General features: G+C 35.9%; 1 protein-coding gene across 11 annotated transcripts in view; it reads left to right on the plus strand.

The window, feature by feature from the left end:
* DYNC1I2 (dynein cytoplasmic 1 intermediate chain 2) overlaps positions 1-12,962 on the plus strand; it is a gene marked incomplete at its 5' end in the record, with an annotated part of 47,897 nt that overhangs the window by 31,789 nt on the left and 3,146 nt on the right. For all 11 annotated transcript variants that reach the window (XM_081050880.1, XM_081050871.1, XM_081050876.1 and 8 more), the window contains 9 exons: positions 943-1,038; positions 1,250-1,412; positions 1,515-1,614; positions 2,059-2,184; positions 3,079-3,225; positions 3,584-3,697; positions 4,006-4,139; positions 5,009-5,153; positions 12,142-12,282. In XM_081050880.1, the coding sequence (XP_080907006.1) occupies positions 943-1,038; positions 1,250-1,412; positions 1,515-1,614; positions 2,059-2,184; positions 3,079-3,225; positions 3,584-3,697; positions 4,006-4,139; positions 5,009-5,153; positions 12,142-12,282 (1,166 nt within the window). The remainder of the gene's footprint in view (positions 1-942; positions 1,039-1,249; positions 1,413-1,514; positions 1,615-2,058; positions 2,185-3,078; positions 3,226-3,583; positions 3,698-4,005; positions 4,140-5,008; positions 5,154-12,141; positions 12,283-12,962) is intronic.

The following is a 12,962-nucleotide window of genomic DNA, read 5'->3' on the forward strand; positions in this document are numbered from 1 at the left end:
TAACAAGTAAAGTTCCCTTATTGAATAGGCTCTCATTACTTGAGATGCACTCTGCTGTAGACGCCTGCTGCCATTCCCGTATAGAGAAATGACATATCTGTTTAGGCAATAAAAATAAACATTTTCTCCATAAAAATCCATCTCAGAAAGTAGTGAAAGAGAAGGTAGGCAGAGCTGTATGTTCTATAATATTTTAAAATGTTATTTCAAGTTATTTCCTGGTTTGGGAATATAAGAGGAGATTTAATAATAAAAAATGTCTTATAAACATTGTATATTATCTCAATATATATTTTTATTCAAGTTAAGAAAACAGTTTCAGGTACTTACTGTCACATTATATAACGGTAGATAATGAGACTTGCATTTAAAATGACAGAATAGAAAATGTGGTCTCATAGCTATTATCTTTAAAATCTGCCTCTCAAATAGCAACCTGAGAGTTAATGTAAGCCGTTTATGCCATAGGAAGACCCATTAGACACACTGATGGTTTCAGATCACAAGTAAGCAGCCAGCTCTGTAGGCTATTTTAGACATTTGATTTTCTTCATTCTACAGCATTAAAGTGTCAGCGTGCTACATAAAACTATGCAGGACTTGCGTGTTGTTCTGTCTGGAATGATAAATGCTTGCAAGCTTTTAGAGATTTCTGTGAGGAATTCATCCTAGTTGCTTATATATCTTATTTCAGTTTATGTAGCTACAGAATTTGGTGTGACTTGATGAGGTGCCACATAGGTAGGTATAAAATCCAGGAGGATCTACTTAATTCTTTCTTTAAAATGGTGTTGACAAAATTCGTATTATTTGTGCTTGTTCTGTCGTATCAGTGCTTTACTTTTGCTTTTATGTAAAGAGATGCGATACCTTCTGAATACTACTTCAAAAATTATCAATTATTTTCATAAAAACAATTTCAGTGTTATTCCGTGTTTTCAGATGAGGAGGAAGAAGACGACGGAGTGACTCCTAAACCTCCTATTGAACCTGAAGAAGAGAAACCTTTAAAGACAGATGAGGACCATGATAGTAAAGGTATCTTACAGAATTTAACTTGAAAAATTTTGTCGATTCCTATTAAGATTTCTTTTATTATTTATGTATTAAAGTAGAATAAAATGCTCTAAATCAAAGACGTGAATCTGATTGAAAAGAATGTCTGCCATTCATTGATCCAAACTGTAGCCGTGAGTTGACCTGATTTAACTGGTATAAATCAGACTTTAGAAAAACATTTGTTTTCTAGCCCCTCCTCATGAACTGACTGAAGAAGAAAAGCAACAAATCTTGCACTCCGAGGAATTTTTAAGTTTCTTTGACCATTCTACAAGAATTGTAGAAAGAGCTCTTTCTGAGCAGATTAACATCTTCTTTGACTACAGTGGAAGAGATTTGGAAGACAAAGAAGGGTAATGCTTAATTGCTAAAATTATGGGTACAGCAGTGTTAAATCCTTTAAGATTAAGAGTGAGAAGTTTAACACATTTTTTTGTGTTTGGTCTTTTCTGTAGAGAGATTCAAGCAGGTGCTAAACTGTCATTAAATCGACAATTTTTTGACGAACGTTGGTCAAAGCATCGGGTTGTTAGTTGTTTGGATTGGTCATCTCAGGTAAATTACAACAAAACTGGTTGCTATTAACTCATTTTTGAATTGGGTAGTTTTAGTTTTAGAAACTGTTTAAATCAATATGTAATTTAAAATAATAATGATGGTTTTAATGCTGTCGTATTCGTTTTGCATCATGTACTATGGAAGAAAGGATTGGAAACATTCTTTGTACTTAAAACTCAAGATTTTGTTTATGCCACAACCCAGTTTTACTAATGTCAATTGCTCGCCAATCCTTTGGATAAAATTGCAACACATGCTTTAACTAACTGTACTAGTTTAAAGTTCTAATGTTCCAGTGAGCATAACTCTAGAGATATCTTTTTTGGTGAGGGTTAGGTATTATATTTTCAGAATAATTTGATAAAGACTGTTGAGTAACTAGGAATGTAAAACAGTTCTTATTATCATAGCTTTTTTTCCCCCACTTGATTTTGCGAGCAGTATCCAGAGTTACTTGTGGCTTCCTATAATAACAATGAAGATGCTCCTCATGAGCCTGACGGGGTGGCCCTTGTATGGAATATGAAATACAAAAAAACGACCCCAGAGTATGTGTTTCACTGCCAGGTAAGATGATCTTTTACCAGTCTTCCCCACATTTAAGAATTCATTAATGAATTTAGACAAGTACCTTTTTTCTTTTCTTGTCAACATAATGATTTCATTGGATTGGCATTTACTAAACCACCCCATGTTTGCAAACAGATGTGAACAGAAAACTGAAGACGTCTCAGTTCAACATGATCTGTCTTTTGTAGCTTTTCTGACATCTCTTATAATGTTTAATCACACCTAAAGTCCTTTACAGTTGTGATTTTCTGTTATTGTGATTGATTATATAAAAGAACTCTTTTATAAAATGTCTTTTCTACAGGGAGTTTCTCAGGAACTTATTTGCTGAATATACAATTAGACTGTTGGCCCACTGAATTACTTATACATGGCCTGAGGAGTTGGAACTAGATAGTTTTAAGTAGAAACATATGTTTGAAGTAGGAAACAGATGCAGTTTTAAAGTGGACTTAGTGGAAGGTTAGAATTTGCAAGCCTTTTTTGGTTGCATAAGTAATAATCTTTTAATAATGTCCTAATTCTGAAAAAACACTTACCTAAATCAAAACTAGCATATTCTCTGATGTCAGATGACTGTTGGAGGCCCGTGCAGAGCCAGTTATCTTTTGATTTAATACTATAATCAAATGAAATACTTTTTTGCTTTCTTTGATAAGTTGCTGAAACATATTTATATAAATAATCATTCCATCTGACTTTTAAGCAAAAACTTTTCTGAAGATAAATTTTTGTATTCTGAAACAAAATGAAAATTTTTAATGAATTTATTTTTATAACCTCTAATACCTTATAATAAAGGGGGAAATGTTTTGGATATAGATTTATTTTTATAATTTGTCAGGCTTCTTCCATTTGAACCTGAAGTATAAAAATCTTACTTATTTGCAGTCAGCTGTGATGTCTGCTACCTTTGCAAAATTTCATCCAAACCTGGTTGTTGGTGGTACATACTCAGGCCAAATTGTGTTGTGGGATAACCGTAGCAATAAAAGAACTCCAGTGCAAAGAACTCCACTGTCAGCTGCTGCACACACAGTAAGTAAAAAGATTACTTCCATTAGACTTCTGTGCTCCTTCACCATTAAATACTTAGGAGTGTCCATCAGAGTAGTCTCACAATCTGTTTCCTTTGATGTATGAATTCCTTATCATTTAGTAACCAAGAACAAAGGCCTTTTTGGGGGGGGCTAATCTGTCTTACTAGAAATGCATCTCTCTTCCTAGACAACCTTTTGTTAATCAACAGAATAGCATCAAGCTTCACATTAAAAATGCCCTCAAGATATGAAACTGTTTTCATATGAAACAGAATACCTGTGATTATGCAGTAAAAATTGTTTCATTTTTTGGTAAAATAATCCCAGAAAACTTTCTTTAATATCTCTTTTTTCAGCATCCTGTATATTGTGTAAATGTCGTTGGAACTCAAAATGCTCACAATCTGATTAGCATCTCTACTGATGGAAAAATTTGTTCATGGAGCCTGGATATGCTTTCCCATCCACAGGTAAGTTCAACTTGAAAAACTCTGAAATTTTGAGGCAGATGTTGCTATTTTTCAAGTCTGTATAAACCCCAGCTTATATTTTTCATGAATGTTTCATAATAACATTTTATTATAATGGTTTATAAACCTAAACATGTGTTAAATAGCTTGTTGTGTATATACTTTATTTTTGAACCTGATTCATTTAATCAAAGTCAATTTATGTAAGTAGTAAAGGAATTGTTTACAAACCAATTAAAACTAGAAATTTTTCTTAAAAAATTAAAAATTGCAAGTTTACAAAATAGCTTTAATTCTTTTCTATGTAGGATAGCATGGAATTGGTTCATAAACAGTCAAAGGCAGTCGCTGTGACATCTATGTCCTTCCCTGTTGGAGACGTTAACAACTTTGTTGTTGGGAGTGAAGAAGGTTCTGTGTACACAGCGTGCCGCCATGGCAGGTAAATCTAAACTGGAATTTGTAATTTCAAATTCTCCCTTGAATCTCATTAAAACAAATTGCCCCCCTTTTAAGTAGAAATCTGTCCCTGAGAGCCACTCCTCATTAATGACAAATTATTTGAGGTCAGGTATATAAAATTAAAACAAGTACTTTTTAAAACTAAAAGGTGATTTTGGATCACGATGTGTTCCAGATTTTGGGGATTGTGGTACTATATTGTGGTTTTGTATGTGTGGGTGTGCTCACGGAAGTTAGTGGCGGGAGGTAACATTCAGCAATTACAAATGCAGTATGCACATGCCATATACTGACCTTTAAAATTGTAAAGGAGATTTTCAGTCATTTTCCCATTTTATTTGGACTTTGAGCTTTGGTTCAGTACTGATAATTGTACAGTAATGTCACGTACCCATTTTAAATTGACTAGTATTTCACCTGCTGTTCAATCTGTTTTGAAATTGTCTAGTTGTCTGGACCTTATCAGTTGCTTCCTTAAAAAAAAAAAAACTTGAGTGTCCAGTTTTCCTCTCAAATACAGATCACCTTCACATCAAAGCTTTTGATTTAAAAGTAGCCCAGATTTTCTCTCCTACAGGTAGTGTCCCTTTGTCTCTATTTCACCCAGTCAGATATTGGATTTTTGAGTTCTGTCGTCTGCAGCATGATGTACAAAAACGTACTTATTGCTTTAGTTATCAAATCTAGTCCAGTTATCAAATCTGGATAGAATGATGCTCAAGTTATTCTGATGTGTTCTGAGCACAGAGTTAAGTTTGTTGAACTCTGTCAAGCTTATATATTTAAAAGTGGTCAACTTACAAAAGAAACTTACAAAATTTCCTTAACATTCTCACTTTTATGAAACAGCAAAGCTGGAATCAGTGAGATGTTTGAGGGACATCAAGGACCCATCACTGGCATCCATTGTCATGCAGCTGTCGGAGCAGTAGACTTCTCACATCTTTTTGTCACTTCATCATTTGACTGGACAGTAAAACTTTGGACAACTAAGGTATCTTAAAAACAGATGTTTGCTCATTTGCTCGGGTTTCTAACACAAGGTGGTGCTCTAATACTACATAGGAAAGATGAAAAGCTTTCTACTAGTTTAGAATGATTAACTGATAGATCGAACCTGATAAGAAGTTAAACAGAACATGAGTAAGCTACTAGATGTTGTCGTTTTCAGAAAAGTGTGCTGACAAATATGGGAGCCCCACATACAACCAAAGACCAGTCTTTCCACCACTTCAGGCGTTTTAAGTGCTGAATTATCTACACTGAACTGAGTGGGGGGAAAAGCCCCTGAGTATCTTGCATAGCACCTCACAGAGCTGTCATACAGCCCAGCACAAAAGCCGTACAGTTTCTCTTTGTAGAATTTTAGAGGCTTGTTAGAACTACAGTGACTCACAGAGCTGATGGAAAATGGAGAAAAGACAGATAAAACTGATGTATGATAAGTCCTATGTGATAAGGCTACACATCATAAATTTGAATCATTAAGAAAGTATTGTATAAAAGGCATGGATACGTATGTATTTTCGTTTTCCACAATAAATAATTTAAATAGGTTTTTTTATTTTAATAAGTTTCATTTATTCAGAAAAACCAGTTATGTTATCAAGTGCTTCCTGATTCTCTAGCAATTCTAAATAAAGGTGACGTGGCCCTGCCTCATTGAAAGCCTCAAGGCCAATCCGGGTGGGGAATGTTACTTTCTGTGATAGGCCTTGTATTAATAGTTTTATTTGGCCTCATTTTAAAACTTAAATGCCTTGACTTTGCTGTCTAGCTTTTCTGCTTTGCATTGTTGCTGGCAAAGCTGCATACTCAGAATGTCAGATTCTATTTAAGTTAAATTTTAAGCTACATTTTTTTATGTTTCCATCTGCTTTATTCTAAATGTTGACCTTTTGAGTAACTTCATGACACAAAGTTTAGAGTCCTGTTTTGGTTTTTCAGTATTTTTTTTAGGAAAACCTAGTGGTCTTAACAAATGTTCTTTGCTATTACAGTGAACTCATTTGTTTATTAAATATTGGCTTCAGAAATCGGGGATGAACTTGCTGTTCATTCTTGTCCTTTCTTGATGCTTACTTTCAGTCTAATATGAAGTGAATTAGAAAACTTTGCCTCTAAAAGCTTGCCTTTTAAAATTAAGCATTTTCAGGTTTGGCATTAGCAGATAGCAAAATAGCACTTACTACTATACGTCTAGTGAAGGGAAAATACAGAAAAGTGCTTAACACGGCGTCTAGCATGTACTGATGCTTACCAATGTTCGGTTCTCCTGTCCCTTCATGTGGATCAGACAGCCTGAATGCATTTAGTCACTTATCTGTTTTCTTTCTTGGATTGTTCCTGAATTTTTATTCTTTTAATGAGATTGATATAGTGGAAAAAAGAAGGAGATTCCCACAAACATAAGCAAAGAAATGCATAATCTAGCCAGTAAAACCAAAGCAAGATGCAGAATTGGAAAGAAGCAGCCAACTATTTCTCTCTAGGCTGCAGGCAACATTGGAAGGGGCTAGGATTCTGGGTGTGCTTTCACCTCAGTAGTCCTTTTATAGACACAGAAGACATTACATCTTTGTTAGATTTTTGGCCACCTTCCTCTTTCAGGAATTGAAAAGATTCTGTATCTGTTTGTAGATTTATTATTAGTTTTTAATATCTAAGGGCTTCAGTTTTCTAGTCTTTTAGCCTTAAATTTGAGGAGTCCATCCTTACACATGTTACTAACAGGATTGGAAAACGAGGAGTTTGTCTTGCCTAAATAAGAACAGAACTTATGTCTGTGAAAGACTAATTGATGCTTGTTTTTGTGTTACTACACAGTTGGTCGATTAGTGGTTGATATTTTTTGTTCTTGTATTTTGCTGTATTTCAACATACAACTGCCTCTAAATAAGAATGATAAGAGGCAGGTATGTCTCTTTCTTTGCTAATTGGGCTAGGTGTTTCTTCCTTCTGTGAGCTTCACTATAGAAGCCTCATTTATTCATTCAACTATGATACATGTTTCTCCCCTCTTCCCCACACATACATAACCTCTCAAATGTTAGTGACTAAAGGATGAGCCAACATAGAACAGGGTGTTTTTATACATGCCAAGCACCCTCTAAAACTTTATCAGAAGAATCACCTTTCAGTCTAACTTTTCTGCAAACAAACAGTTCTACTGTTTGAAGGACAGAACAGCAACAGTCTGCTGAGTAAATATTTTTTATTTGGCAATAGCATGGCTCTCAATGTCATTGTTTTGATCTTAGATTTATACTTCATGATTAATTGTGTTGCGGGGATTTATTTCTACCCTGCCAAACAACTTGACAAGAGCCTGTGTGCTCTCCAGCACAGTGATAATAACAGGCAGGCAAGGTTTTTAAATAATCTCTTTTTAAAAACTTTGTTCCTATTCCATTTTAAGCTTTTTAAACAAGAATGAATCGTTAGATATTGCCATATCTTTGTGTCCTTTTAAGATCTGGCTCTGCCCCAGTAGCAAAATAAGAGTCCTTTTTCTCCCTTTCTGTAAATCCTCTCAAAAATCCCTGGTAATCTCAATTTGGCACTGCCTCAAATTTAATTTAAAGTAGTCTACTTCTGTAATCACCTTCTAAATTTTGCTTATTCCAGAATTTATAATACAGTGCAGTGACAGAGTTCTGGGTCATCAAATTGTTTTCATTACTTTTTTGAATTCAGTTATATTTAGTGAAAAAAAGAGATAGAGGATTTTCCACATTTTGGTGAAGTTTTAAACCAACCAAGACCAAGACATTGCTTCTAATACATTTTTAGGATACTGTCACCTTTTCAAAACACCAAATTTGAAAATTCACAACTGAAGGCACTTTGGCAGGCTTGAAAAATATTACGAAGAGTATGTGAGGAGTAAAAGCTTTTTGAAAGTAACCTAAGGATTCCCTAAGAGCTCGACCTGGTGTAAATTAAGAGGTAGACCTATTGAATTAGTTTAATGTTCCAGTACATTTAACGATACTTATTACAGATTACTCTTAAAATATGAGTTATTTATTTGGGGGACAAAATGTTTCAATGTATATTCTAGCCTCAGAACAATGTCTGTCAGAACCATATTGACCATAAAGTAACAAAATTAAGATTGTTAATGTAGTAATTTCTTAGCATTGGTAGTTTGCAGACTTTTGTAGCCCATACACACCTTAACATTTTTTTACAGTCTCTGATGTCTTAAATCCCATCTTTATTTTCACTGCTTTCCTATTTAACTCTCAGAGAATACCAGCACTTAAACGGGGTTGAAGAGATTTTAACTAACACTTGGAGTAGCAACTGTGTACATATTAGAGATGTTATAATGAAAAAATGCTTTGAGGTTGGGGTGTTTCTTGGGGAAGTCTATTGACCATCAGGACCCAGTCCTCCATGACGGCCGCATTTACAATAGTAACTTGCTGCTGGCCAGTGTTCAGCTTGTCTTTTGCATATTTAAAAACTCGGTTTTCTTAGTCTGCTAGTGTTGATTAGCTGTCTGGAACACGCTCCTAAGACACATATACATTGGAGAAGGTCAATTTACTAATTTATAATGAGAAACTGCCAGAAGACCCAGATACTCATGCTGGCCTGACCAACTCATTGTTTCCCTGTAGACAACCCACATGGGAAGCCAAATTATAATCAGAAGATGGCTTGGTGAGCAAGGAATTGGAACAAAAGAAGTTTTCTGATTTGAATGTTTAATGGCATCAAGGAAAGATAGCCTGATTCATTCATCTTCACATAGAGATAGCCTTGCCATGGGTGGTAAATTCTCAAAATCCATTGCTGAGACTCCTAAACAATGCTGAATTGGGTACTGTTGTCATTTTTCTTGTAAGACTCTGCTTCTTTGTATTTCCATTGTTTTTAATAGACAGATTCCTTCTCAGAAAGGTCATATATTCAGTCAGGTTATTAGGAAGGTATTTCTGATCTTGGAATCTTTTTTCTTTTTAACAGAGGATCTATTTCTATTCTGTTCCAGGTGAGGACATACTTATTTACCAGTCCTCTGGAGAGCACCTCACTCATGTATTTACTGCAGGGACTCTTTGGTTATTAATCTAGAACTCCCCGTTACTGCAGAAAAATACAGAATTACTGTATTAGTTTCCTAAGGATGCCGTAACAAATTGTCACAAACTATGTGGCTTTAAAACAGTAGGAATTTACACACAGTTCTGGAGGCTGGAAGTTCAAAATCAAGGTGTTGACAAGGTTGGTTACTTTTGGAGACTCTCAGGGAGAATCCATTCCTCTGTTCCATGCCTCTTTCCCAGCTGCTGCTGTTTGCCAGACGTCTTGGTGCTTCTTGGCTTGCGGCTGCACCTCTCCGGTCTCTGCCTCTGTCATCACATGGTGTTCTTTCTGTTTCTCTGTCTACATTTTTCTCTTCTTTTAAGACAAACAGTCATGCTAGATTTAGGGCCTGCCCGAATGCAGTATAACCTCAGCTGAACTTGATTATTTCTGCAAAGACCCTGATTCCGAATATCATCACATTTATAGGTTCCAGGTGGACATGAATTTGGGAGGAGGAGATTATTCAACCCAACCCATCACCATAAAGAACTCAGAAAAAACATGGCTTGTCCTTTGACTGTACAGTATTTATAGTCACCACTGTGCCAGAGTGAGCTACCTTTGCTTATTTTAATGCTATCATTCAAAGAAGCTCTTTGCTTTGATTCATTCTTTTAGCAAAATATATTGGCAAACCTTTTCTTTGTAAGCATTTTAGAGCTCCAGTGACCTTTAGACATTATCTAGGTCAGTGGTTCTCAGTTTTGGTTGCATTAGAATCACCTGGGCAATTTTTAAACCTTTTAGTGCTCACCTGGCACCCCAAAGTAATTAAATCAGAATATTTTGAAAGGGGGAGACCCAGGCAACAGCATGTTTTTTTAAATTCTCAGGCTTAGGGGGAGTACAGTGTACAGTCAAGGTTCAGAACCACTGATACAAAACCTTTGTTTTATATGAATAGTGCTGCTATGAGCATAGTTGTAGATGTCTTCTGTAGACACAAGCACTCATTTCTATTAGGCATAGACCTAGGAGTGAAATACTTCACCATAGGATATGTATAATTCTAGTTTAGTAGGTACTGCCAGGCAATTATCCAAAATGGTTTTACCAGTTTATAATTCAGTGGTAGCATGTGAAAATTCCCTTGCTCTGCATCCTTGGCAGCACTTGGTATTTTCTGCCTTTTTTCATTTGAGTCATTCCCAAGGAGAAGGATTGTTGGGTCATATGTGAACTCTAATTAGCATTTTGAGGAACTGCTAAACTTTTTCAAAGCAGCTACACCAGTTTGCATTCCCACCAGTAATGTATGAAGGTTCTGATTTCTTACATCCTCACCACCAACAATTGCTATTGTCTGCCCTTTTCATTATAGCCATTCTAGTGGTGTAAAGTGATATCTCATTGTGGTTTTGATATGCAGTCCCCCATGGACAGTGATGTGGAGCATCTTTTCAAGTGCTTATTTGCTATTTGTAGATCTTCTCTGGAGAAATCTATTCAAATCCTGCCCAATTTTTAATTGGGTTATTTGCCTTTTTGTGAATGGGTTGTAGGAGTTCTAAGTACAAGTCACTTGTCAGATACATGATTTTCAAATATTTCTCCCATTGTGTAAGTTGTCTTTTTGCTTTCTTAAGGATATTGTTTGAAGCACAAGAGTATTTAATTTTGATGTAGCCCAATTTATCTACTTTATCTTTTGTTGCTTGTGTTTTGGTTTTCTATCTAAAAAACTGTTGTCGAGTCCAAGGTCACAATTTACTCCTATGCTTTCTCCTGAGAGTTTTATAGTTTTACCTCTGATACCTAAATCTGTGATACATTTTAAGTTAGTTTCTGTGTGTGGTTTTTATGTGTGCATATCCAGTTGTTCCAACATCATTTGTTGAAAAGACTGTTCTTTTCTCATTTAATTGTCATGACACCCTTATTGAAGATCTGCCATAATAACTTTGTGTGGGATTTGACTAAGATCCTTTTTTGTTGTTTATTGTCTACTAGTGAAATGAGTTTTTCTCTGCTTTTAGGTGGGAGGGAATGGGCAAGGATAGCTTTCCTAGTTTTGCAGTCTAGGATAAAGCTTTCTTGTGTTTTTTGCAAAGTTGGTCTGTTTATCTATCTATCTTGTACTTTCTGAGTTGCTCCTTTTCCGTTCCTCTTCACCACTTGTGTCTGAACCTTCTCTTTCCTTTGTCCCTTTGGGCTGTATGCCACGACTTGGAGGTTACTCCCAACGCTTTCTCTTTGGTGAGACTTTGTCTTGAAAAGGAGCTTTGTTTGTTAATTTTGAGAGTTTACCGGGCTCAAACCGCACCATTAGCCCTTACTTATATGACATTGGAGTCTGCTAGCATTTATTTATCAATGAAGTCTACTGCTGTTCTCAGACTGGCCCCCAAGCCTTCCACTGAGCATCTGCCGTCGCCTGCGAGGCACTTGTCTTCTGTGCTCCAGCTTCGGAAGCCCTCGTGCCTTCCCCCACGTCTTCCCTCACAGGTGCCCGCACTGTGCAGGCCTTAGAGTTACCAGAGGTTTGTTTCCACTTGCTTTTGTTTGGAGCTTTGTCTCCTGATTTTGTTGTGGATGTTGTGTGCGGATCTTTGGTTTTGCTGTCCTTGTTGCTTTGTCTGGCTTTATGGAGAGAATTAGAGATTGAAAAAGTGCAGGGCCATTGCTGTCATCGTCCCAGAATCCTTTCATTGACATGTTTTTAAAGCACATTCTATTATATCCTTTTTAAAAACAGCATGGTGTCTATAGGTTAAAGAGAAAATGCGATCCAATGGTCAATTCTTAGTTCATAACTCCAGAAAATTCTATAGTGAAATTATAGGAACTTTTTCTAGACTGAGTTAAATGTCATAAAGTGTTGTTATACCTGTTGAATGTATGTCGTCTTTTGACTGTGCTAAGAATCAACTTTTCTCTTTCAGAATAACAAGCCTTTGTACTCATTTGAAGATAATTCAGACTATGTTTATGATGTTATGTGGTCACCCACCCACCCAGCTCTGTTTGCTTGTGTGGATGGCATGGGGAGGCTGGATTTGTGGAATCTCAATAATGACACAGAGGTGAGATGGAAAATAACAAAAATTGCACTGAAAAATAGAAAATTGGAGATTTATTGAATAATTTGTGAAATTCTTTTTATCCCAAGGAATGTAAAAGGGCTCTGTGATTGTAGCATCATCACAAAGAAACCAAATAAGCTTTGTACCCTAAATAATAAACAGCATGCTGTGCGGAACTGAAGGGAGAAATAGTGTTGCCAAGAGCACTGGGGCATTTCCTTTTACTTCTGAAAAGCACTATCGTGTCTCTAATGTCCTGGCAAAATATCAATCTTAAGGCAACTGGAATATTTTTTCATTCAGAGACTAGAAAGCAGAGTTTCAGACTGTTGAAGTATGTTAACTTTAATTCTGACTTTCTAAATTATCTCTTAGCCTTCATCGAATTGTGTATCATCCATAAATATTAGTCTTAGCCTGACTTCTTTGAGTAAAGGAAAAATGTATTTTGACTACTTGTTCCATGCAGGAGTAAAAACCCTTTACTGTGAACTATGAAATGAATATAGAAACCATCAAATTTCCTAATTGCTATACTAAAATCAATTATTGGCAGTGAAATGTAACTGCAGCTATTATTTATTTTAAGCCACGTGTAGATTTTCTTCTTAGAATTCTGCATTGCTCTGCGGTGGTAATGTTAGCAGTTCTGTCAGTAGCGGTTGTTGAGGAGAAAGTCC

This window comes from Rhinolophus hipposideros, assembly GCF_964194185.1.
Source record: "Rhinolophus hipposideros genome assembly, chromosome: 6".
NCBI lineage: Eukaryota > Metazoa > Chordata > Mammalia > Chiroptera > Rhinolophidae > Rhinolophus > Rhinolophus hipposideros.